General features: G+C 54.6%; 9 protein-coding genes across 9 annotated transcripts; 1 reads left to right on the forward strand and 8 right to left on the reverse strand.

The window, feature by feature from the left end:
- Window positions 1-390: 390 nt before the first annotated feature.
- Window positions 391-1,914, reverse strand: KVR01_012738 (uncharacterized protein; the record flags this gene model as incomplete). Its single annotated transcript, XM_044784371.1, has 3 exons — window positions 1,769-1,914; window positions 1,620-1,707; window positions 391-1,553 (listed from the first exon to the last, which is right to left on the reverse strand). The coding sequence occupies exons 1-3, from the start codon at window positions 1,769-1,771 to the stop codon at window positions 391-393; spliced, it is 1,254 nt and encodes a 417-aa protein (XP_044638209.1). The 5' UTR covers window positions 1,772-1,914.
- A 94-nt stretch (window positions 1,915-2,008) lies between these two features.
- Window positions 2,009-4,114, reverse strand: KVR01_012729 (uncharacterized protein). Its single transcript, XM_044790144.1, has 2 exons — window positions 3,303-4,114; window positions 2,009-3,141 (listed from the first exon to the last, which is right to left on the reverse strand). The coding sequence occupies exons 1-2, from the start codon at window positions 4,039-4,041 to the stop codon at window positions 2,486-2,488; spliced, it is 1,395 nt and encodes a 464-aa protein (XP_044638200.1). The 5' UTR covers window positions 4,042-4,114; the 3' UTR covers window positions 2,009-2,485.
- A 438-nt stretch (window positions 4,115-4,552) lies between these two features.
- Window positions 4,553-6,631, reverse strand: KVR01_012815 (uncharacterized protein; the record flags this gene model as incomplete). The annotated part of the gene is made up of 4 exons (XM_044794957.1): window positions 4,553-4,582; window positions 4,648-5,874; window positions 5,972-6,399; window positions 6,448-6,631. 4 exons carry the CDS (start codon window positions 6,629-6,631, stop codon window positions 4,553-4,555), a joined length of 1,869 nt encoding a protein of 622 aa, XP_044638286.1.
- A 1,265-nt stretch (window positions 6,632-7,896) lies between these two features.
- KVR01_012768 (uncharacterized protein) lies at window positions 7,897-8,612 on the reverse strand (the record flags this gene model as incomplete). Its single annotated transcript, XM_044793280.1, has 2 exons — window positions 8,291-8,612; window positions 7,897-8,226 (listed from the first exon to the last, which is right to left on the reverse strand). The coding sequence occupies exons 1-2, from the start codon at window positions 8,519-8,521 to the stop codon at window positions 7,897-7,899; spliced, it is 561 nt and encodes a 186-aa protein (XP_044638239.1). The 5' UTR covers window positions 8,522-8,612.
- Window positions 8,613-10,342: 1,730 nt separating this feature from the next.
- On the reverse strand, window positions 10,343-12,941 carry KVR01_012809 (uncharacterized protein; the record flags this gene model as incomplete). The annotated part of the gene is made up of 3 exons (XM_044793992.1): window positions 12,402-12,941; window positions 11,234-12,347; window positions 10,343-11,173 (listed from the first exon to the last, which is right to left on the reverse strand). The coding sequence occupies exons 1-3, from the start codon at window positions 12,791-12,793 to the stop codon at window positions 10,343-10,345; spliced, it is 2,337 nt and encodes a 778-aa protein (XP_044638280.1). The 5' UTR covers window positions 12,794-12,941.
- Window positions 12,942-13,689: 748 nt separating this feature from the next.
- KVR01_012731 (uncharacterized protein) lies at window positions 13,690-15,414 on the reverse strand. The gene is made up of 3 exons (XM_044794634.1): window positions 14,941-15,414; window positions 14,305-14,879; window positions 13,690-14,242 (listed from the first exon to the last, which is right to left on the reverse strand). The coding sequence occupies exons 1-3, from the start codon at window positions 15,289-15,291 to the stop codon at window positions 13,813-13,815; spliced, it is 1,356 nt and encodes a 451-aa protein (XP_044638202.1). The 5' UTR covers window positions 15,292-15,414; the 3' UTR covers window positions 13,690-13,812.
- Window positions 15,415-15,881: 467 nt separating this feature from the next.
- On the reverse strand, window positions 15,882-17,552 carry KVR01_012759 (uncharacterized protein; the record flags this gene model as incomplete). Its single annotated transcript, XM_044785479.1, has 6 exons — window positions 15,882-16,192; window positions 16,254-16,520; window positions 16,595-16,990; window positions 17,063-17,119; window positions 17,179-17,324; window positions 17,386-17,552. 6 exons carry the CDS (start codon window positions 17,550-17,552, stop codon window positions 15,882-15,884), a joined length of 1,344 nt encoding a protein of 447 aa, XP_044638230.1.
- A 626-nt stretch (window positions 17,553-18,178) lies between these two features.
- On the forward strand, window positions 18,179-20,339 carry KVR01_012847 (uncharacterized protein). The gene has a single exon (XM_044788167.1). It carries the CDS (start codon window positions 18,251-18,253, stop codon window positions 20,096-20,098), a length of 1,848 nt encoding a protein of 615 aa, XP_044638318.1. The 5' UTR covers window positions 18,179-18,250; the 3' UTR covers window positions 20,099-20,339.
- Window positions 20,340-20,651: 312 nt separating this feature from the next.
- On the reverse strand, window positions 20,652-22,410 carry KVR01_012743 (uncharacterized protein; the record flags this gene model as incomplete). The annotated part of the gene is made up of 3 exons (XM_044782059.1): window positions 20,652-21,515; window positions 21,582-22,099; window positions 22,179-22,410. The coding sequence occupies 3 exons, from the start codon at window positions 22,408-22,410 to the stop codon at window positions 20,652-20,654; spliced, it is 1,614 nt and encodes a 537-aa protein (XP_044638214.1).
- Window positions 22,411-23,612: the final 1,202 nt, after the last annotated feature.

Consider the following 23,612-nt stretch of genomic DNA (forward strand, 5'->3'; position numbering starts at 1 on the left):
GCACGAGGTCCGACGAGCAACCTCCACGGATTGGTTGACGATGTTGCCATGGCTTGCTTGGCTTCGATTGACATATCAGTCAGACATTCATTCGGATCGATTGCTACAGGCCTTGACCTTGAAGTCACTGGCAAGCCCCAACAGGACTGTTCAGCTGCTTGTCTTGTTGTTCATGGTTTCGGCTCCGTGGAATCCCAATTTCTCGGGGTCCTTGGTGTTGTAGCCACCAATGTGAAGCACAGGGACCTCTATTCCCTTCTAGTTCTCTCGTAATACACCCGTCCTACAAGAGGGTCTACCGTCTAATTCTTGAAAGCTTCCCAGTCAGATGTCTCCCCGCCCGTCTTCTTCACACATCGAAAAGAAACTAGGCCCTGGCGTCCAATACTGTCAAGACCACACTCGACTGAACCAGGTCCGCATCCTTGTTGTCGCATCTCCCACTGATTGCCTCTGTCCCTCCAACAAGATGAAGTCGTGCGCCTCTTTCTCGGCAACCTCCAGCTTCACCTCCACATCAGGATTCCTAGCCCGAATGCTCTCAGCAATCTCGATCCCCTGATCCCTCAGAATCTCATGCTTCCCACACGTCACATACACCTTCCTGACAATGCTGCCCATCCCGTCCAGCCACTTCTCATCCACATCCGCCATGAGCGCCCACCCCCTCCCCTCCCGGAACTCCTTGGTCTCGACAAGCCCACCCCACCTGGGGAACAGCACACCCATCAGGCCCGCCGGCCTCTCATGGAACATCTCCCGGCTGGGGCCGTCAAAGATGCCCTCGCTGAGCATATCGCACGGCCGCCCGTCGACAAACGACCGCGCCCGCACGTTCCGGCTCACGAACGGGCTGACCAGAAACGCGCCCGCCAGCGGCTCGTCCAGCACGACCCGCTCGGCCAGCGGGTACGGGTGCAGCAGGTGGCCGAGCAGCTGGGCGGCCAGGTTGCCGCCCGCCGAGTCGCCGCCCACCACGAGCTGCGAGGGCCGGACCCCGGCCCGCAGGAGGTGCGCGAGCCCCGACGCCGCCTGGCACAGCTGGGTCGGGAACCGGGCCTGCGGCGCCAGGGTGTACTGCAGCACGGCGACGGCGACCTTGTCGCGGCTGCTGGTGGTGGTGGTGGTGTTGCCAGCCCGCAGCGGCGCGTGCCTGCTGGCCAGGACGTACGCCTGCAGGCACCACTCCATGTGCCCCGGGATCGCGGGCGCGATGTAGCCGCCGCCGTGGAAGAAGTAGACGAACCTGGTGGCCCTGTGCCGGTCGCCGATCCAGAGGATGTGGGACCTGCCGTCGGGGAGGACCTCGATGTCCTCCTTTAGCTGCTCCATGAGTTCAGAGTCGCCCGACTCGCGGGCGTTGGAGCGGCGCCTGCGGATCCAGGCCTTGTATGTGTCCATTGTGGGCGGCGAGAAGAGCTGGATCTGCGCCGGGGAGAAGGTGTATAGGAACATGCGGATCGCGGCACAGGCTATGTATGGCCTCAGTGGTAGCCTGCGCCATATCGCTGTGAGGATGCCGCGGACGAGGTTGATCGTCAGTTGGATCGGCGCTGTGGTTCGTGGCTGTGGTTAGCTGTACGGAGGCCATTGATTGCACGGTCGGTCTGCGGACTCACCCCATATCAGCAGCCGGAATGGCAGGTCAAGCCACTCTTGTACTGAGAGGGATGGCCGGCTGACATATTGTTGTTTTTGAGTATGCCCCTGTGCAATGTTAGCGGCCGAGCAAATGCAGCCATGGCTCCAGAGACTGTGCATTCCTCACCATCGCGAGAGCAAGGGTCAAAGAGGCGGACGAGCTGTGAGGGCAAATTTGCAGTGGAATCAAGAAAATGTAAAGAAGACGAGATGATTTCCTAGAAGCAAACCGCCGGAATGCAGTAGATATCTCGCACTGCACGTTGAAACCACGAAGCTCGATGCGTGGCAGGCAGCTAGCTCTACTGGTGACGCGCATGCGAACTTCGGACGAAGCGATGCCTCGGCTTCATGAGGTCGGCTACTTCGAAACAAGCTTGTCCTCTCCAGGAGCTATCGCCCATTTGGGAAGTCGATGAAACTCGCTTAGGATTTAAGGTTTTCGTCAATTCAAGGATTATACCACGAAAAGTTCCAGCCACGCTTATCATTATTATCATTCATGCCGCGATAGCTATGATGTTAGCTTACACAACGGCCTATGTTGTCTGACTTATGAGCTTCAGTTTTCTGGAACCGTTTCGTGTGGTTGCAAGGTCCGTTCATAGCTAGGTAGACTTCCTACCCTTATTATAGAAGAATGGAATATCTTTGTCGCTTTTACTTGTCAACACCATTTTAAGAACTCGGAAGGCGATACGAGGATTCATCACCGTGTGCGCAATCGGGCATTTCAATTAGAATAAAATTGATCAATCTTGGGTATTCTGAAGGTAGAGTAGCCCAGAAAAAGAAAAGCCCTTTAGCCAGCACTGGGAGTCGTGGGCCATTGCCCTGGCCGCGCTCACACGGCATACTCGTCATGGAGGATCTCGACCTCCAGTCCGCCCCCGTCCCCGTGCTTCCGCGGCACCTCCCGCCAGGCCTCGAGCACCTCATCGTCCGGCACGAACCCGGAGCTGCTGGTCCAGATCACCCCGGCGGCGGGGTTTCTCCCCCCTGGGTTCCGGTGATACCAGAACTTGTGCCAGTGGCCCTGGCGGCCCAGTTGTGCCACGAGCGTCATGTTCCTGAGCAGGGGCATCTCGAGGGCTGACCGTGCCGCAACGAGGTACCGGCGCTGGACCGAGGGACCCGCGACAATGGGCGCCTGATCCGGATCTGCGGCGCTGGGGTCGGGATAGAATAGCCGCTGCCCCGACGGGGAGACGGGCGGGTAGTGGAGGCCGAGGTTCTCCAGCCGCGCCCAGTGAGGGGGAGGTGACATCTCAGGGGGTAGGTTCTGGTGGAGGAAGAGGTCGTCGCTGACGGCGACCTCGTAAATGTCGAGGTATCTTAGTCGCTGGGAGAGCACGCCGAGGGCCAGAGAAAGCTCGTCCACCTTGACCCCTGGTTCCTGGGGCTCTTGTGCAGGCTGGTGGTGGTCTAGCTGGGAATAGGTGCCGACAATGTGGAATTGGTCCATGGCATGTGTGATCTCTGATAGAGCTTCGGTCAAATCTGCACACAAAGGCTTATTAGCAAGATTCTAGGTACTGGGCGACATATGGAATGGTGACATGACAGGAGAGCAATATGATGACAAGATATAAAAAAGAGGGCATATATGGAATCAACAGAGACATTTACAAAGAAGAAAAGATGCTGGGGGTGGCTCTTACCGGACCGCACCTTAGGGTCACCCCTTCCATCCCACCAGTTGATGGATACTTTCTTGGCCCCCGGCAGCCTCGCCAGCAGGGTGCACATGGCGGCGCCTGAAATACGTCGCCCTATAAGCCTATTCCTCTCCATATCAACCTCGGTGATCCCATCCACAGGCCCACAGCGCAGGACGCCGTCAGAATCCTTGAGCTCGAGCGGCGAGTATTCTCGGGGACCGCGCAGCCGTTCGTGCGGCGCATCTCCCTCGTCACGGTAGCCCCTGTCTGTCGGCGCAAACGCGTCGAGGGTGAGCTTCACCGGGGGCCTGAGTGTCCAGCGGCTCAGCGTCGACACGAAAGCCACCAAGGTATCCTGAAGCAACCTGTCGTTCTGGTCCTTCTCCTCGGCCGCCACTCCCCCGGCTGCCGCAGTCTCGTGGCGGGGAAGCACGATGTTGAGGTGAATGGTGCGCACGCACCGTTGCCGCCGGGGGATCCTGTTCAGAATGGCGCCGGCCTCCTTGAGCCGCCCGAGGTCCAGGCGCAGCTCGGCGAAGGTCTCACGCTCGACAAGCTCCTGCCAGGTCCTGTCGACAGTGGCATAACGAGACGCGCCGCCGATTCGACCCCAGCTTCGGAAGGCCCCGAACAAAGAGGGCTGGTTTTGATCGGGAGCATTTGGACCGATCCAACCGTGGGTGAGATAATGGATGATTGCGTCTACGATTTCGATGGGAAACTGACCTCCCGACGGCATAGTTGACAGATTGTAGCGCCAGGGCTTTTTTAGCAGACAAGCAGTCGCGATGAAGGTTGGAGAAGGTATAAACGTAGGTTGTGATTGCGGGTAAGATGAGCTGAGGGCTACGATAATAAATCGGGCCTGTATCAGCATTGGTCTGCACTGAACAACGACTGGTTGGCTGCAGATATCCGCGTTCAAGCCGCATCTAGGTACCTATAGATGTCTCCAGACCCTAGACGTGAGTTCGTTCTTTTCAACTAAATTCAACTTATCCGCGTTCACTCTTCTTCTTTTTTTCTGGGCATATAGGTCGGAAGCCATGCCAGTGGATAAACATAGCACCCTTATAGCAGTAGGGCTTAGTTAGATGTCACTTTAGATGTATTGAAAATGTACTCGAAACTTGCTCGCAGCTCTTAGTAATGTTGTATGCTTTCGTATTCATAATACAAGGAGAAACCCGTATGATAATTGTCCTCGTTGTGTCGTCGGCCTCAATATCACATTAGCCTGTGTCTAGCAGTTAGGCTCGTCGCTGAATCAGATCGGCAGCCTATCTCGTGTCAGCATCATCTAATACTACATATTGAGACTGGAATGCCTTACCTTCTCACCAACAGCGTACGCCAGCGCACTGGTATGCGACCCAGGTACCATGGGCACGATCGAGTTATCCGCCACGCTGAGCGCCCTGGTCCCATGAACCCTCAGGTCCGGGCCAACGACACCGCCCAGCTCCCTGGGCCCGAGCGAGGCGGTGCCGACCTGGTGCGCGACGTCCGGGTTGACGTTGCGCCGCATCCACGCCCGCATCCCGGCGTCGTCAAAGACGGCGGGGCTCGTCTCGCGCGGCTGCAGCGCGGCCACCATGGCCTCGTGGCCCATGTACCAGCGCATGCCCCGCAGCAGCTCGACGTTGAGGTCCTCGTCGACGGGGTTGCTGAAGGCGCGGTAGTCGATGACGGGGTCGGTGTCGAGGCCGTCGTCCCGCGGCGAGATGTGCACCGTGCCGCGGGAGAAGGTGTGCTGCAGGATCGCGCCGCCGCCCGCCGCGCCCGAGAAGAGGTTCTCGAGCCAGGCTGACCGGAGGGAGCGCAGCTGCTGGACCAGGACCTCCTTCTGGACCGCGTAGCCCGCGACGAGGGTCGGGTCCCAGTCGCCGGGGAGGTGCTGGCCGGGGGCCTGTGCCTGGACCTTGGCGACGAACTCCTCCGTCCTGTTCGAGAAGACGGGGAACGGCAGCCACACCCCGCTGTTGACATATGCCGTGTAGGGCCCCTTCTTCCCCGTGTCCCACTCCCTCTGCGCCTCCGCCGCAAACGTGCTGTTGCGCGTGAGGTCGGCCGACGTCGGGAACACGGGCACGCCGAAGCTGTACGCGACGCCGAAGCTCGTGTGGCTCTGGAAGTTGTTGCCCACCCCCGGCAGGGCCACGTTGACCGGGACGCCCGCGGCCCTCAGGACGTTCTCCGGCCCGATGCCGCTGCGCTCCACGATCTGCGGCGTGTGGAACGTGCCCGCCGACACGATGACCTCCTTGCGCGCCCTGGCTTCCGAGACGGCCTTGGAGCTGCCCCGGGGCTTGTAGCGCACCCCGTCGGCGACCCAGGCCCCGTCGCCTTCGGAGAGGCTGCCCGTGACCTGTACCACCCGGTAGGCAGGCAGGAGGTGGAAGTTGTCTCGTCGTGCGGGACCGCTGTCGTAGTGGCCTGTCTTGGAGTAGGACCGTCTCTCGGTTGCTGGATCGATCGAGTTGGGTGCCCAGACGACCCCGTACTTGCTGCCGTCGTTCGCCTCCTTGGGCGAGGCGATTCCTGGGATCTTCTTAAAGGCATTGAACATGCGCTCTACTCATAATTCAGCTCAGAAATCCGTGCCACGTGAGGTGTCACTGTGACTTGCGTTGAATCGGCCATTGGAACGGCCGGTAGCTCGAATGAACAGGAGGCGTGCCGCCCGTCTGGTATGCTGCATCCACGTCGTACGTAATGCCGAACTTCTCCTGCATCTCCAGCGTTGGCGTGTGAAACGTCACACTCTTCCTGAACGCCGGTAGAAAGTTGTCCCAGCCCCACTCGGCAGCGTAGTCCGCCTTGTAGTCGCCGGCGATCAGCACCCAGGAGTCGTAGTCTTCTGCGGAGCCCCGGTCGAGCAACATCCCGTTGATGGTGGAGCTGCCGCCGACTGCGCAGCCCGCCCTGACGGTATGTCTCCGGCCATCTAGATTTACCTGTGGCTCAGTTGTATCGTTGAACCAACGTGTGGCAACCGAGTATTGATCCGGGCGTGCGCCTCGGATATCTGGCGTCGTCAGCGCCGTGATGGAGTCAGAGGAGTCCAGATACCCGTATTCAATGACCAGAACAGTATCTGCGGCTAGGTTAGTTCTCGGTTACCCGGGATAATGAACATGTATACAATTGCCGCTTTCCGTCAAACGATCTGCCACTGTAAGACCTGCAGTGCCACCTCCTGCAATGATATAGTCGTACTCGTCCAGCAGGTCATCCTGCCTCTCGATAATGGTAGCGGACGCAGCATGCGCGGGTAGACCCGCAGCTTTGCTGGCGCCAAGTAGAAGAATCACACTGTAGAACAACATGGTCCGCGTGTTTGACGTTGTCTTCACAGCAGAATTCAGTTACGGTACCAAGTTTTAGACCGTTGCAGTTGCACTGAACCAGCATCCAAGACGAGCATGCCGATCCTGAGCACAAGATGCGGTCGAGATCTCGTTATTATATTAATGAAGAGGATAAAGTCCCGGCAGAATACGATTGACGAAAGTGGAAGTCGATTTTCTATTAGCTATATCGGATGCCTCACAGCTTAGACGCATGTCTGGTGCGAGCAATTCTCTTGACTTTAACCGAGCAGCGCGTTAGCATACTGCTGTACTACTCAATAGTGTGTGGGATGAGATCGTCTCTTGAAGATCAGGTCGGAAGAAATGCCCCTCCTTCACGTTGCATCTCGGGTTCAGTAATGCAACATCTTCTGCCGACATATTGGTTAGAAGATGACCGCCAAGACACTCCCAGAGGACGAGGTACAAGGCGAACTGCCTGTCAAGGAGAAGTATCCTAGGTACTCTTTACTTCAATATACCACGGCCTCTCCAGCCTTACTATAGGGTGATTACACCCAAGACATGTGGCGCAGCTGGTTCCCCACACGCATACTAGCAGCACGAATGGAAGCTGTATGCCGTGAGTATCAAAGCTTGGCTGAGGGTGAGTAAGACGGCAATTGTAATCCTGGGCAACTCGAAGCTTTGAAAACAGACCTGATTTCCTTCCTTTTGAACAAGGAGATAGACCAGGATATTCCAACGTCATCGAGCGAAGTATTTGTGATTCTTGTATCATGGCTCAAATGAGCCCAGAAGACCAGACGGCTGCATATGTGTGCCAGGCGCTCGTCGTTTGTCGCACGTCAAACAGGTCCAACGTCCCACAGCTGACAAACACGACTAGAGTGACCTTTTTCAGCTGATCCTTCGTGGTAAAGGTTCATACTGTTCGAATCACGGTAGACGCCATGAGTTCACGTCAGTGATTGGAGTCGTGTTGAGACAGCGCTGAGTCGCTGAAGCCAGAAGCTTCATCCGGTCGGGCGGGTGAATAATTGAAGACGAGGCTCTCGGAAACATGCAGGACTTTGTCGAAGTTGATAGCAATGGATCTGACCAAGGATCTCAGTTTCATATAGGTGACACAAATCAGACACTATATATTCTCGTAGTAGCAAAATATGCAACCATCATCAATGGGCAAATGTAGATATTACTTCATCCCACACTTATTCTCTAATCCTCTTCCGTGTACTCGGTCATAGCCCGAGTGAATTCGTCTCCCCTCATCCCTGCTAGGACTCGCAAGATCCACAGCTCGGAGACCCTGTACTAGCAACGGGCGCTGAAGATTGCTGGCACTCAGGGAAGCCCAAGTCAGCCTGGAACGCGGCCGTGTTGAACTCGGAGTAGACGGTGTCGATCTGAACGGTGTCAGGGTTGGTGTCAAAGTTGATTATGCCATTTATCTCAAATTGGTCGCTGCCGACTCCCGTGGCCCTCCACCGCCAGCTGATCTTGTCACAGCTGTTGAACACACCCAGGGTCTCCACATTAGGTAGCGGGGGAGTCTGGGCCTGGCTGTCGATGTATGCCTGCTTGCTTGGGTAGGCCGGTTGACCCAGCTTGACAAGAGGAAAGAGCGTCAGTATAGAGTTCAACTTGACTTGGAACACGCGTTGAACTCACCGGTCGCTGAGACAGTGTCAGGATGGAGTCAGATCGCACTTGGAACTTGTCGGACAAGATTTTGTTGGCGGTGCTGTTGAAGTCTGGACCGAGGGGCTTCTCCAAGAGATAAGTATAGCCGTCGACAAGAGTGTTGACAGCTGTCGGAGTTAGGCAATGCCTTGGGGGTCCATATGGGCCAGCGAGGGCACCCGAGACAATGGTCAGGATGAGTGGAACTGAGAAGAGCATGGTGCCAGTGGTCTCCGCTGGACGCTATTCGGATAGTCGATTATTTCTTGTTCAAGATTGGTGCACTGCGAACAACACCCTCCGTCCGACGAATTTGAGCTGGTGGGAGGATGTCTTTGCTTTTTGTAGAACTTTAGAAGCTGCAGTGGGACGTCTTGACCTGGCATCAGGTTGCACGAATTGCGGGTGGCAGCCTGGTTGTATGACATTGTACGTGTTTGCCATTTATATATACCTGATCTTGCTCGCAACAGTGACGCATGAAAATGTTCAATGTAGGATTCACTCCCACCTACTTAGACATAGTCACCTGGCTATCCAGCCACTACCGCAGCCCCCTCGCATCATGATGCTGTGATGCAGTGGCGGGTGAGACCTTGCGTGCTTATTTTCCTGCAAGGACTGCCAGCCGCACGTTTTCCAGCGAGGATGTTCCCGGCTGCCACTCATGACCCTCGCTGTCAACAAACGCCAAGGATGGTGATTCGGCCGGAAAGCATGAGCCGCCAGAAATGATAGCCAGCCACTAGGCCGAGCTTGTCGCCAAGCTTACCACCAAGCTGAAGGTAAATCAAATCACCCGCCCTGGTCTGGGAGTCTGGTATGTCTGGTCTGACTGTGCCTGAATGACCGGCGCCAGAAAAGCCGTAAGCAGACGGTAGCGCCCAAACGGTCCCATATCAACAGGATCATCATGCATGCAAGTTTCCTTTTGGGCTCGGGTCTCGTGTGCTAGCAGCTGCATGTCTCGGGCCGCATGAGGCGCCTTGGGGCACCTAGCGCAGCCACCGAGTTCTTAGCCTCAACAACTAGAGTGGCCGGCCGGCCTGGGCTGCCTGGACGTGTACGAGGCTGGTATAATCAGGTGCCGGAAACATAGTGCGTGAGCGGGAGCGAGGCCTCATAGTAATATTAGGCATATGTGCTACCGTCCCAAAAGTGTGGAGGTCAGCCCAGGCTGCTCAAGTGGGCCAAGTGGGCGCTGTGTAGCCCTCGTGACCGACATTGCGACGTTGGGAACGCCAGCTACAATCAAGAATTCCAGGGTTGATATAAATGTGGCAACACCACCCGAAGAATCCGTTCCGACATTTATGGTGGCTTTTGGTAGTCATCACAGCGTGCGATCCCGAGGTCTTATCATAGGATCATCCGAGGCGGCACGAATTTCACTGGCTGAGAACTATTGGATGAGGGACTCGCCATCGACGAAAATGCTTCATGACCCTATTTTATCCCGAACCACTGTGGTGCCAAAACGGGGTGAGTCGCGATTCTGACGGTATATTCTGGTTGATGGCTTCAGCTCCGGCGGGCTAATAGGCCCAGTCTGAGCAGTGTCCCGATGCCATTAATCCACGCAAGCTTGAGCATTCGCAAAGAAGGATTACACACCACCTAGGTAGCCATCCTCCCACCTAGGCCGCCTCGTTATTCCATCAAAAATAGCGACGAAGTACACATTTATCTGCATTCGTAGGGCGATGATTCAACAGCCGAAACGGAAGCGTGATGGTCATTAAAAACAAAGGAAACGGTGAAATCTCCCGGATGGTCTATCCCTTTCGGTATCGGTTGTCGTCTACGGCTTGCCCAAGACACCATATTTTCGTGCTATCCTGTCAAAGTGCCAGTTTCTGGACTCTTTGATTGACCTAATGGAATGATTCGCAAGACTTTTGATAGCTGCACAAAATCCAAAAAATACAAAGGACTGTCTGTTATCCACCTGCTTGTGGGCCAATCCTCATATGCCAAAATACTCTCTACAGTATAAGCCAAGCGACTTCCGCACAGGCGGGATTTTACTCATGCCGACACTCACAGCCGAGCCCTCTCCCCATCCCTCGCAAGATCGCCCGCCACATTCCTCGAGATCCAGTCCGAAATAGCCATATTCGTCACCATGGGGTTAACACCACTGGCGCTAGGGAACACGCTCGCGTCGCTCACGTACAGGCCCTCGGTGCCCCAGACCCTGCCACGCGGGTCGACCACCCCGGTCTTCTCGGAAGTGCTCATCCGGTTCGTCCCCATCTGGTGCGCGGTGCAGAAGGTCGCGGCGGGCGGCTTGTTGCCGTGCTTCTCGAGCTCGGCGAGCCAGGCCTGGAAGCGGGGGTCGGCGATGCCGGCGTCGGATACCGTGCTGACGAGGTCGTCCGTCGGCTTTGTGGACGGGGCGGCTGATGCATCCTCGCGGATGAAGGGCCTCATGCCTGGCAGGCCGGCGTGGATCTCCACCGCGCCCTGGAGGTAGAGGATCTTGGCCAGGGCGACGAGGCCGATCATGGCATGGGCGCGATCAAATGCAGATGGTGTGTATATGATCCTAGGCTGGCCGGATACCGGGTCTGGGTATACGGTGCCGGTGTCGCGGTCGCGCACGATGGAGATGTAGCTGTTCATGTGGCGGTACTTGAGGGCGAGGAGCTTGAAGTCGACGCCGTCTGTCCAGTTCAGGAACTGCATCGAGAAGCACGGCATCATGGAGAGGGCCTCGAGCTTTGGGCCGTGGCCTTTGCCATCGCTGTTCTCGAAGGTGTTGACGACTGTGGTCAGGATGCCACCCTCCCACGGCCGGACATCTTCTTTGAAGAAGCCGTGCAAAACGTTGACTGGGTGTAGGTAAAGGTTGCGGCCGATCTGGGAGTTCTGTTCACGTTGTCAGTACGTCTGGAGAAGCGCAGGGACGTTTACAGAAGAGCCACTCACCTTGAGGCCACTGTTCTTCAATATGATCGGGCTCCATAGAGTGCCACTGCTGATAATGACCTTCTTTGCCTTGACGACCACCTCCCTCACAATCTTGTCCTCATCTGGGCCATCCGTCTTGCCATCCTTGCCACGACTGGTCCACGTACCAACAACCCCCACAGCCCTCTTCCTCCCGCTCTCATCAAAGAGCACCTTCTTTACCTTGAACCCCTCGGCGAACTTCGCCCCGTGCCTCGCAGCATCGGGGTACCAGCCATTCACAGGGCCGTTCTTCTCGCCAGTGGAGCAGCCCATCGCACAGTGGCCATCATCATGAGCACAGCTGCCCGTGTTCTGCGGGACCTTCTTGGCAGACCAGCCCAGCTTCCTCGCGCCATCGAGCAGGATCGCGTTGCCGTGGTTCGGCTCAAAGTCCTCGTGCACGCCCATCTGGCCACAGACGCGGTCCAGGCAGTTCTGGAACTCCTGCGTGCCGAAGAAGGCGAGGCCCCGCTCGCGCACCCACTCGTCGCGCACGAAGCCCTGCGGCTGCAGGCTGGCGCTCCAGTTGATGGTGCCGCCGCCGCCGAAGCACGAGCCCGCCACGATGGAGATGCTGTTGTCGTCGCTGCCCGTGGTGCAGCCGCCCTCGAACAGGTGGAAGAAGGCCTCGCCCGAGGCCATGGGGAACGACGACGCGTCGAAGTAGTAGCTCTTGTCGACGACCAGGACCCGGTGGCCCGCCTCGGCGAGGTTCTTGGCGCAGACGCCAGCCCCGCAGCCCGAGCCTACTATCACCACGTCGGTTTCGATCTCGACCGGTGGAGGCTGTGACGACGTCTTGGCCCCGGGAGCCGGGGCGGAGGCAGGTGGGAACTGGATGAACTCGTAAGGGTAACCCGTCGGGGGTTTCCACCCTACAGGTGTCGTGGGGAAGCCAGATAGTTTGAAGAAGGCTGGGTTCGTGGCGCTGAAGACGACCTTGGCCAGCGTGGTGACCTGCCTGTAGAGACCACGGATTTTATACAGGCTACTGTTGGCCCACTTATGGAGGATCTTGGTGCGGTCCTCCAGCGGCAGCTTGGCGATAGGCGTGGCATACCCAGTGAGAATGAGACTACCGGCCTGCGTGCTATATGCATGTCAGTCTTCTCACAAGGAACATTGGGACGGGTGAGAGGCCTACTTCAGTAAGTACAGAACACGGGAGAGCAACGTTTGCAGCTCGGGGGGGACATGGTGCAGCATGCCCTTCAGAACCTGTTGGAACATGAGATCGTCGGTTGGCCTATCTGAGAGGTACTTGTCCAGCTCATCCTCCGACGCGTTGTCAAGCAGAATCGTGTTACTCTTCAGGTGAGAAACTGCATCTTGGTAACGGCTGTCTGAGATGTAGGCTATTGACCTGGATTTCCGCTTCGGGGCTGTCGACTCCTTCTGAATGCTGGGCACGACTGTGTCCATGAGAGCCATGAGCGTCCGCCACTGCTCGTGGGGCATGAGCTCTGCCGTCTTGAGACGCCATGGTATGCCCGCTGGCTTTTGGACCGTCAGCATATCGGCTATTGAGTCCGTCATCTTCTCCGATATCAGCAGTTATAGATGATGTGTCTTGAGTGAATGGTATGCTAAACCGAATTATGGAAGAAACGTATGGAAGCGGACATGAGCCGTGGAGAAGGTTACGGCGAAGAAACCACAGAGCCTCCAAATATCCTGGCGGAAAACAGTTCCATTCACTTTTGAAACGTTGGAGACGCCGCCCGGTGGCGCGTTCACTACCCCAGATCTGACGAGACCCCCGCACCGATTCGCTTCTGGATGATACCCTGGGCCCTTGGCTGAACGGCGCGGACTTTTTAGCCACTCGACAGGCCACTCGACCGGCCCCTCAGTTGGCATGAGTACAGATTACTAGCAGCAGGCCCACATTGACCCGCAAGAGCTAGGCAAAGCTGCCCAGGTAGGTATTTTGCTGAATCATTGCCGGGGCAGCGAAACTTTGCCGAGTGGAACTTGAGATCGGCTACCCAGCCCGAAAACATATCGTGCAGATGCGATTCCAGGCACGCGTCCAGCTGCCTGGGTGCCTGGGTGCTCAGCTCCAAACAGCAGTGCCTCGGCAGACCCATTTGGACCAAGCATTCACAAGGGACCGAGCTATCCGCAGGGAGGGGGAGACAGCACATGTCCCCGTTTCAGCTGGATATAGTGTAGTCTATCCGCCAAGGCTAGACAGATGTGGATCCCTGGCCGCGGCAAATGGGCATGGCTCCGCCAGCTCGGGAGGACCCTGAGCTCCGGCTCCGCCTTGCACTCCCGGTGCTCGCATCCGAAGCGTCGGCAAGTTCCTGGAGCAGGTATCTATCGGACGATAAGGGCCTAGATTGCACAAATAGCTGGCGTTGATGGTGCTTTGAACTGGTACTCCGTACCTCGCAAGTTTGACGGGATATAGTACCTGATAAACACTTGTCTATCTGCCGTGATGACTGGCTAATAGAAGCGAAAGCATCACATGCAGCATCTATACAAATGCCGAACGTATGACCTGACCTCTTTCTATCCATGCCCTTCTAACAAGCTCGTTCCCGAGGTCAAACCTTCTTCAGCCGAAACCCTCCAACCTGGAAGTATCTTGCCGACAAAAACACCACCGCCGATGCAAAAATGGAGAACCCGCAAAACAACTTCAAGCCCAGGTAATCTCCACCCCTGGCATCAACGATGGCACTCGCTATAGGGCTGCCAGTGAGGGCGCCGAAAGACTGAAAAGCGAACGCTGTACCTGTCCGGGCCCCGATCTCCCTGATGTCTGAGATCTGTGCGATCAAAGTCGGCCCGATGGAAGTCAGGCCAGAAGACAGAAACCCAAAGGCCGCTGTGAAGACCAGAATGCCGGCGTCGTTGCTAATCGGGATCCAGAGAGCAAAGCAGGCGATGCCTGTCAGAGTCGCGAGTGTGATCATGATGTTGTACCGCCCGACCTTGTCCGCCACAAGCCCTGGTATGATACGTCCGACTATGCTGTTCGCCCCTTCATCAGTACATCGAGCAACACAAAAGTAAGGTCGGCGTCATGGACGTACCCGCAAGCATGCAATATCGGGAGCAAGTAGATGACGAGGTTGGCGTCCATCCCCTGCGCTCTGGCTTGTAGGATGACGAAATTGTAGGGTAGGAAGAGACCCCAGAAGACCAAGAACAGCCCGAAGGCCGTCGACATCATTGTCGGCTCTCTGATCCCCCGGATGTACTCCCTCATATCAACCGGCCTCTTGTCCAGCGCCAGTCGGGACCTGACGGTCACGCACGCGATGGTCAGGAGCACCAGGAACATCAACCCGACGGCACGCATCGCCCAAGGGAAGCCAACACGGTCTATCAACTTTGGGATCATGATAGGCAAGACGATACCGCCGACAGATGACCCAGACATCATGATTCCAAACGCTAAACCACGCCGGCGATGGAACCAGGTGACCAGACACGACATGCCGGCGCTGGTCACGGCGCTGGCGCCGATGGGGCAGACGATGCTTTGGGCCAGGAAGAAATGATAGTATTGCGACCCCAAGGAGATCATCATTATCCCAAACACATAGATCAGGGTTCCGCTGACGAGTAGCCACTTCGGGCCGAACTTGTCGAAAACAAAACCCCACTGCATGCTCTTGTCAGACGCACTATTCCCAAAGGATGGACAAGGCCAGGGGCGCACTCACAACAATAGGCAAAAAGTTCAGCACCCACTGCATGAAGCTGGTGATCCACGAGATGGTGGACGAGGAGTACTGGCGGAGCGCGTAGTTGACATAGTACGCCTGGAAGACGCCGATGCTGTTGCCCAGCCCGTACGTGCAGAACAGGACGCACCACGTCCCAGCCAGCACAGTCCAGGCCTTCTTGCCGCCCTCGGGAAACCCATCTGCGTTCACATCGACCTCTTGCGCCGTGGGTACATGCTGTTCGCCCGCCGACGGCTCGATGTGGGCCTCGGGGCCTGCGGCGTGTCCCGGCTCCAACTGCGTGGTCCGGCGGCCGCCGGTGTCGGTGTGGGTTTCGGCCTTCTCCATTTTTTTTTGTTTGCGTGGGAGCAAAGGGTCCAAATTATTCCCGGATTATACGCGGGAGGTGCTAAGTAGTCTGGGAGAGGAAGTGCAGCGAAGGGTTCTTGGAATAAATACCCCCGATGCCCTCGAAAAAAGGATGGGGTGTGGGACGTGGGGACCCACGGGGTATTGATCCTCATCTGCATTCTGTTACCTAATTGACAGCAACTGGGGGTATGGGGTGATTTGCTTCAACTCGACCAACGGGTGAATTATTACCAGGCACGGGTAAGCCTGAGTCTCGCACCAATTTTTCCGGAAAGATTATCCCTATTTTCACGGTCACACGGCCCCTTCGATTGAGTTTGGAGGCGTCAAAGAGCATAACTATGGTGTGAGCAAGACTGACAGATACTACTAGTACCTACCGCTACAGGAGGGTATCCTAGGGTATTTGTTCTGTTGAACACGTTGATTCTATTTGCAGGTCGACGTTAGTGCGCGATGATCTCATTGTTACTTCTAGTTTGGTGTGGCTGAGAGCTGGGGGAAGAGCATATTTCATAACTATGTAGGTTGGTTGGTTGGTTGGTTGCTAGCTACGGATGGAGTGCCTAATGATGTCTCCTAAGCGATGAGCCCGAGACCTGTTCAAGTTGATTGGAAGCAAAATAGCTCGATACCCGGGCATTTCGCTCAACTTCCTCTTCCTTCACAATGATACCCTTGCCTGTACTGTCCCGGCGGGTGATCGAGAATTCCTGGCGAGCATACTCAGACCCGCCACGAAGAGCCATCTCTGCCAGGGCTCTGCCAAGTAATGGTACAAACTTCATCGCCCAACCCGCCGTGAATACCATGACGCTGTCTTTGGGCCCGCCATGAAGATACTCCTGCGGGATACAGTCCAATACGAACATATTGTCTGCGTTGCATCAGGTCAGGGGTGTTTCGTTTTCAAGTCTCACATGGCGAGGAGTACATACCAAAAACATTGGTTTGCAGACAAGTAGAAGTTAGAGCTGGCACTGTTGAGTCCACACCAACGAGATGATCTTTGATGAAGTCCTGCGTGTCGCGAATATCTTCAGGGTTGACAACGTTTGTTCTTCGTTCGCTGGGGTCACTGATGCGGGAACTAGCGGCGTCAACGGCGATCCGAGCAATGTTGGGCGGGCCCCAGGGTAAAGTCGGAAAGCCGTAGAAGAGTTGAGATCTTCCATTCTTGTCTGGGGCAAATTGAAACCACATGCCTGTACACCTCAATGTCAAATAATGCTCCAGATGCCTAGGTGATCACGGAGAGGCCGCGGTCCGAGATACGTACTAGGAAAGATTGTGCCTCGAGGTCCGGCGTTGACATTGAAGTAGTTAAAGACCATCTCCCAGATATCAAGGTCGAGGGATATACCGAAGCTTGGTTTCAGGACATGGTTGACGTAAGCCCCTGATGTGATGATGATCTTCTTCGCCTTGAAGACAACATTCTCCGTGTCGTGGTGGGTTGTAGATACTTCCCAGGTGCTCTTGTCGTCCTTACAAGGATTAATGTTTTCGACGCGCGTGTGTTGCTTGGTCTCAGCGCCATAGTCCTTTGCCAGACTCAGCAAGGTGCGTAAAAGTAGTTGCACATTAATGACGCCGTTATCAGGTGCATAGAGGCCCTCCCAATCGCCGGGCAGGTTTTTGAATGGGTAGCGCTCCTCAATGTCTCCAGCTTTTACTACAACGACACTCAGCTTCATGCCACGTAATTAAGATGGGCCGAATTTCCTTGCCAGTATTCGAGACTTACATTTTTTGTAGGCCATACCAAGTCTGTCTAGGTTCTTGATTGGGCCATTCAACGTTCCTGTCAGTTGTGAGCAATGCACGCAGCAGCGAAGAGGATCATGAGCAGGATCAAGTAACCTTCTGGAGTGCTGCCCCCGAAGTTTGGGTCTCCAAAGTTCAACAAGCCACTCATCAATCTGAGGGATGTACCTGAGTCTTTCTCGAGGTCATCCCAAAGGTCCATTGCCTTTTTGGCAAGGTCCGCCATAAAGTCCTCGGTATACCTATTGATGCGATTTCAGTGAGCATACTGCCATTTGTTTTCCTGTCAAGAGCACAACTGACATCGTTCGGAACATGCGAGCGAGGTCGTTGGAGCTTCCTGCGTGGTTGAAGAAGTTGTTCTGCTCGAGGACGATGGCACTAGCGCCCGCCTTTGCTACCTCGTAGGCGGTTGCCAGTCCAATTGGACCGCCGCCGATGATGATTGCATCGTACGTCTTGTCCGGCATATTGAGTACAGGCTCTGGGTCAAATGAGTATGAAGAATTGGCATCTCAAGACAGAAACTGTGGTTATTTCGGTCTTTAAGTCGTTTTTCGGTAACGACTATTTCCTGAGGAAACCTGTAACCACCAACTTTCCGCAGATACCTAGGTAGTCAGCACTCTAGAACTATTGACTTTTCTTTGTCATGAGCAAGCTGGCAAGTTCCTCTTTCCCATTCGCTGTTTTGCGAGACTCTGTGGGGTGAGAGGTCTGTGGCTAGCTGAAAGACAAGTTCGACCAATCATCATTGAAGATGTGACAGTAGAAAAGCCCCTAGTAGAGTCCCACAAATCAGTCAGACAAAGCGAGCTGAATGCCTTGACGGTTAGGCTTAGCTGCCAAGATCTTCAAAGCATTTTCGGGCTTTCAGCTTGGAGGAATACGAGTTCATCAAAGAATCTGTCAGTTCATCCTAAGCCATGGCTGAGATGGTGTTCCGACGGGCGGAAGATCCCGTATTCATGAGGTCAGCTCTGAATCACTTTCAGCGTTCAGCTGCAGGCTGCAGCGCGGTAGAATGATAATACCTGTATGTATATTAGAATGAATGAGTGCAGGAAAAAGCTTTTCTGTAATCGAAGTACTCGCCGTTCTACTATCACCACAACCGATATAGATTATCTGCCGACCTCACATATTATCATACCAAATCTTTGCGATCATGACCAGCGTGACAGCTTCCAATGCGAAATTCAGCAAGGCTCGCTTCGCAAGGAGGCTAGTTCGTCACAAAATCGCTGCAGAGCTCAATGCTCTTGAACGGAGGAATGAACAATCACCGCTTGGCTTCCAAAGCTCGAAGCCATACACTCACAACACGCTGCCTCCCGACCCAAACTACCAAGGTCACAAGAGAGTTGCGCATGGTGGTGATGGAGAACAACCCCCTCGCAAGGTGTGCATCGTGGGCGCAGGAGTTGCAGGGCTTTACATTGCCATGATCTTGGATAGTCTGGAAATTCCCAACCTCACTTACGACATCCTCGAGGCTGATTCCAGGGTCGGCGGTCGCGTCTACACTCATTACTTCAGCAAAGAGCCACATGACTATTACGATATCGGCGCTATGCGGTTTCCTGAGATCCCGATTATGAACCGTACATTGAAGCTCTTCGATCTTCTGAATGTGCCCACCATGGACTACGTACTGAAAAATGACCGGGCGCCCAACTTATTCAATGATCGTCTCTTGTCTGGAGGTCCCGATCCCTATCATGTCAGCATCAAAAACGGTGGCTCTGTTCCTGATGAAGTGGTCGACGACGTGGACAAAATCATTGGAGATATCTTCGGCGTCTTTAAGAAGAGAATGGCCGAAAACTTTGATTCAGGATTTAAGAAACTCATGGAATACGACGAGTTCAGCACACGAGAGTTCCTGAAGAGAATGGTGTCTGGCCCATTGCAAGAGAAACTCTACAATTTCTTTGCTATCCAGTGGATGGAGACACAGGGTACTTCGACCAATCTCTTCGACCAGGCGTTTTCGGAAAGCGTGATGGACTCATTCGACTTCGACTACCCAACAAAGGACCCAAACACACCGGTGAAATGGCTCTGCATTGACGGTGGGACTTCTGTCCTTACCAACGCCATGCAGAAAGCCCTGAAATCGCAGCCTGAAGTCAAGAAAAGAGTGGAGGCCATCTCGATCAACCGGAAGTCCACAGAAGATGGGAACATGTCCATCAAATGCGCCGATGAGACTGAGCCCCGTGCAGGTTACAGCACTGTTTTCAACACCACGACTCTAGGCTGCCTTGGCCGTATGGATCTTCGTGGCCTCGACTTACACCCTTCCCAGAAGGATGCCATCCGAAGTCTGCACTACGACGAATCAGTGAAGGTGGCCCTGAAGTTCAAGTATCCTTGGTGGATTGTGAAGTGTGGCATCAAAGGCGGAGTCGGCTCTACCGACTTGCCCCTACGCACTTGCGTATACCCGTCGTACAACATCCATGACGACCCAACAAAGCCCGCAGTCCTCCTGGCCTCATACACATGGGCACAAGATGCGACGCGCATGGGGTCTCTGGTCGACCGACAGAAACCACCGCAGAACGAGGGCGAGCTCATCGAGCTGATCTTGCGGAACCTTGCCCGCCTGCACGCTGAACACATCAGCTATGACGAGATCAAGGAGGCATATGCGGGGCAGTACCATGCGTACGCCTGGTCTCATGACCCGAACACTGCGGGTGCTTTTGCTCTCTTCGGCCCGGGCCAATTCAGCAACTTATACCCGTACTTGTCACGGCCGGCGGCTGATAGCAAATTCCACATTGTGGGCGAAGCGTCAAGCGCCCATCATGCTTGGATTGTTGGGGCTCTCGATAGTGCTTATATGGCTGTGTATCGGTTCCTTTATCGGTACCAGATGTGGGACGAAATCGAAAAATTGAAGGAGAAGTGGGATTTGGTGGAAGAGTTGGAGGTGGGAGAGGAGGGAACGGTGCATCTGCAAGTCATGCTTGGCCAACTCCGAAAGAAATTCCAGTACAGGGTTTGAAAGCTCGAGTAATATGTTATTGTTGGTTTAGCTATCTCTTTATGGGGCCTTTCGGAGTAATGCATCGGAGTCCAGACAACTATATACAACCAATGGTTAATGTCATGATGACATGTTTGCGAAATATCCCTGTTATTTTACCTACCCAGGTACGTAGAGATGTGGCTGATGAAAGCTGAGCAGACCTTAGGTACATAAATAGGTAGCCATATAGCCAATTAATTCACCCATATGGTGCTAACATGTACCAGCCCAATCGAGGGCTTGCGAACGTGGAACTTGGACAATTGTGTTCGCCGTCTCCGATGAAGACCACTCTCCTTTTCTCGGCCTAGGCCAATCTCCATAGCACAAATAAGGTTGCGAAAGTGCTCTTCTCTTGAATGGCGAAGTTAGGATTTCAAGGGAACACAATTGGGGAAATTGGGCTCGTATTACGGTTGTACCGTTCTCGTCAGACATTGACACTGGCGATTCCAATATTAGATCGATCCCATGCACGCTTTTGAAGTGACTTTGTGCCATATGTCTAAGTGCCAGTGTCCAATGACACTTATAAGATTCTATAGACCGGATATTCATCACCTATCTCCATCGGCACAATGTTGAAGCTAACATAGCTGTCGATATTCTCCGGCTCCAACGCGTTGAAGGCAATACCCGCATTCCTCTGATTTGTCCTCACCAGAAAGCTACCAGGCAGAAGCGAGACGGTCTTGTCCACGGGCTCAGCCGTGACAGAGCTGAGGACCGCGCCTTCGTAGTAGGACCGAGACAGCGAGGCAGAGGTAATGTTGTATGCCTGTACGTTTCCGGAATACGCCTCTGTCAGCTTTTCGACATCAAGTCCAGACACAGTCAGACGCTCAGCAAGGTCGGCCCATGCAGGAGGGATGAGGTAGGCCTTTGGGCGAGAACGCGTGAGGTTGGCAGTGGCGGGGGTATTGCTCTCGAACTCGACGGGCAGTTGAACGACGTCGCCTGTGTTGCTATTCACCATCGTCCATGTCTGCTCTTGCAGCGTCGTATAGTCTGTGATGACAATGTCTTCTTCACTGTCAATAAAATCCCGGATGCCACTCTCCAGCGTCGCGTAGACCTCATCAAAGTTGTCTGCCGCAGTCTGCAGGATTGACGAGACCATCGTGAGCCCTGCATAAGTGCGGCGCTTGAACTCCTGGTTTGCGAGCGCGATACCTCGTGTTTCGAAGAGGAATGTCACCGTCTGCGTGAGACCCATCGCATTGCGGCCGATCTTGGCGTCGCTCCCTGCCTCCGCCAGACGGATGGGGTTTGAGGAGGAGCTGGCGGTCACGTATGGCTCACCGCGCAGTCCGGCGGCCTGGAGGTCATTACCCACGTTCACAGCGAACAGCTGCTCCGAAATATTTCGGATTGAGGGATGGATGTTAAGATTCTGCCAGCACGTCAGAAGTTTTTAGCATGTAATTCACTACAGAAGGAGACTCAGCGGGGAACGCACCTTGGCAGCTGAAAACATCCCATCAGCTGCGTTGCTGTAGTTTGTAGCATATCGGGTTGCAGCACCATACTCGTGCATATCGACAGCTATATGTGGAGCAACCTCGCTGAAGAGCTCCTTGATCTGCCGCGTCTGCTCGCGGGCGAGCTTGATGTGATCGCGGTTCGGGTCGTAATTGGTAGCCAGCGTTCGTTGAAAATAGGAAATTCCGTCCGGGTTATACCGAGGAAGGACGACGATGTCTTGCGTGTCCAAGATGCTCGCCGTCCAGTCTTGATCCGCGTCCATCTTCCCGAGCAGGGCAAGTAGAGCTTCATCTCCTGCAGGCTCGTTACCGTGCACACCACCCTGTAGCCAGACCTTTAGCTTGCCGTCGCCGAGGGAAGATAGGCTTGAGTTGGCGCTGCTGCTGCTGAGGATCACATAGGGAAAGGCTCGCCCTTCTTCCGACTCGAAGTCGGTTATCTGGTAAGTCATCCATGATGGATTTCTCTCTGCCAAGGACTGGAGAAAAGTGTCTGAGGAGTTATTGGTCAGCCTTACTTTTATCAATCGTTCCCGTTTATGCGACTTTGTCCACGGGTTCTTTTAACTCACGTAAATTAAATTCGCTTGTGGCACCGGATGTGCCCTCTGTCCATCCACTGGGAAAAGAAGAGTTGATGACAAAAGCCGGACTGTAGAGAGTCACATTGGGAGCGGGAAACGCGCGCGACTCTACTGTCGCTGGATCAGGAACCACGCGTACAGAATTGCCACCGTACTGTGTTTGTGAAGCTACTCCCTGCAGCAACACTATCACCATGCCAAGATGTTGCAGGGATACCATCTTGTTTTGATTCGCGACGCGTAGAGCAGAGCACTGAAGCAAAGCAGAACCGTAGGACCGAGCATTGCACACCAATGGGAATTAGCAGAGGGAACAAAAAAAGCCATCTCCGTCTTTATACGTACATCAAGCTTATCATTGACCCAGTAACTCGGCAGCCAGAGCGGGGATATTGAAGGTTACGCTGCAATTTGCACGTCCCGCCAAGGCTCGATTAACTCTGCCGGCAAACGGGCTTCCTTTCGCGGCCTCGTAAAGTCTTGGAAGCATTTCTTGGCTTTTGAAGAAGTGGAGAGATGCAACTCCGCGTGCGAATCAAATTCTCATGTGTGGTTCTTATTATCGTATTATTCTGGACTCGCCCTCATACACTCGACATCATAGTGTCGTTGTGGAGCCTCCTTCAGGCACTGAGACTTCTATCAAGTGAAGTCTTTGATAAGACGTAATTCACGATGGTTTATTAACTTACTTTAAATCCCACGGTTAAAAACTTTGATGCAGTGATACAAGACGGCACCCACACTTTTGATGGCCCGCGAAAGTGAGACGGGAAAACTTCGAACAGGAAAAAAGGCCTTTCAACCAGTGTGATCACCTGCAACGTGGTAAATGAGGGGCAGCCACCAAAGCTCCATATGAGGGTCTCGTCAGACGTCCACAGGGCTTATGTTTCAAGCAATGTTGGAGGACTCGAAGCAGTCTGTAAGAAAGAAATCGAACTCGTCATTTTGGAAGCCCAAGTCATGACCCTGGTGAGTCAATTGAGGGACCTTCACCATAGATTTTTCACACATCAAAATCCCCATACTCAAGCTGAGCCTTGAGACTGGCATCCGTGTTGCCCTTTGTTCGCGGCTGGCACTGACAGAAGCTAATTTACCCCAGGGCAGAACAGCCTTTCAAGACCACGGATTATGTGAACGTGTAGTCCACGGGCAGCTGTCATCCCCACGATTTGAATAAACTGCGCCTTTGGGACTGATTCTCGCCGCATCGGAACGAGGTCCTTTCCCTCGTCCCACTTAATTTGGACGGTCGCATGACCGACGTCATCCGTGTGACACGTACGAGTCGGGCACGATCTAACTAGCATTGAATCCCTCCCTCTACATCCAGAGATCTTCAGGATCAGATTCATATCTCCTACGCCCGAGGGCAGCCAAACTATCGTCTAGAATTTGCATAGCTTATGTGGTTCA

The sequence above is a fragment of the Diaporthe batatas genome (assembly GCF_019321695.1).
Source record: "Diaporthe batatas strain CRI 302-4 chromosome Unknown Contig00021, whole genome shotgun sequence".
In the NCBI taxonomy this organism is placed as follows: Eukaryota; Fungi; Ascomycota; class Sordariomycetes; order Diaporthales; family Diaporthaceae; genus Diaporthe; species Diaporthe batatas.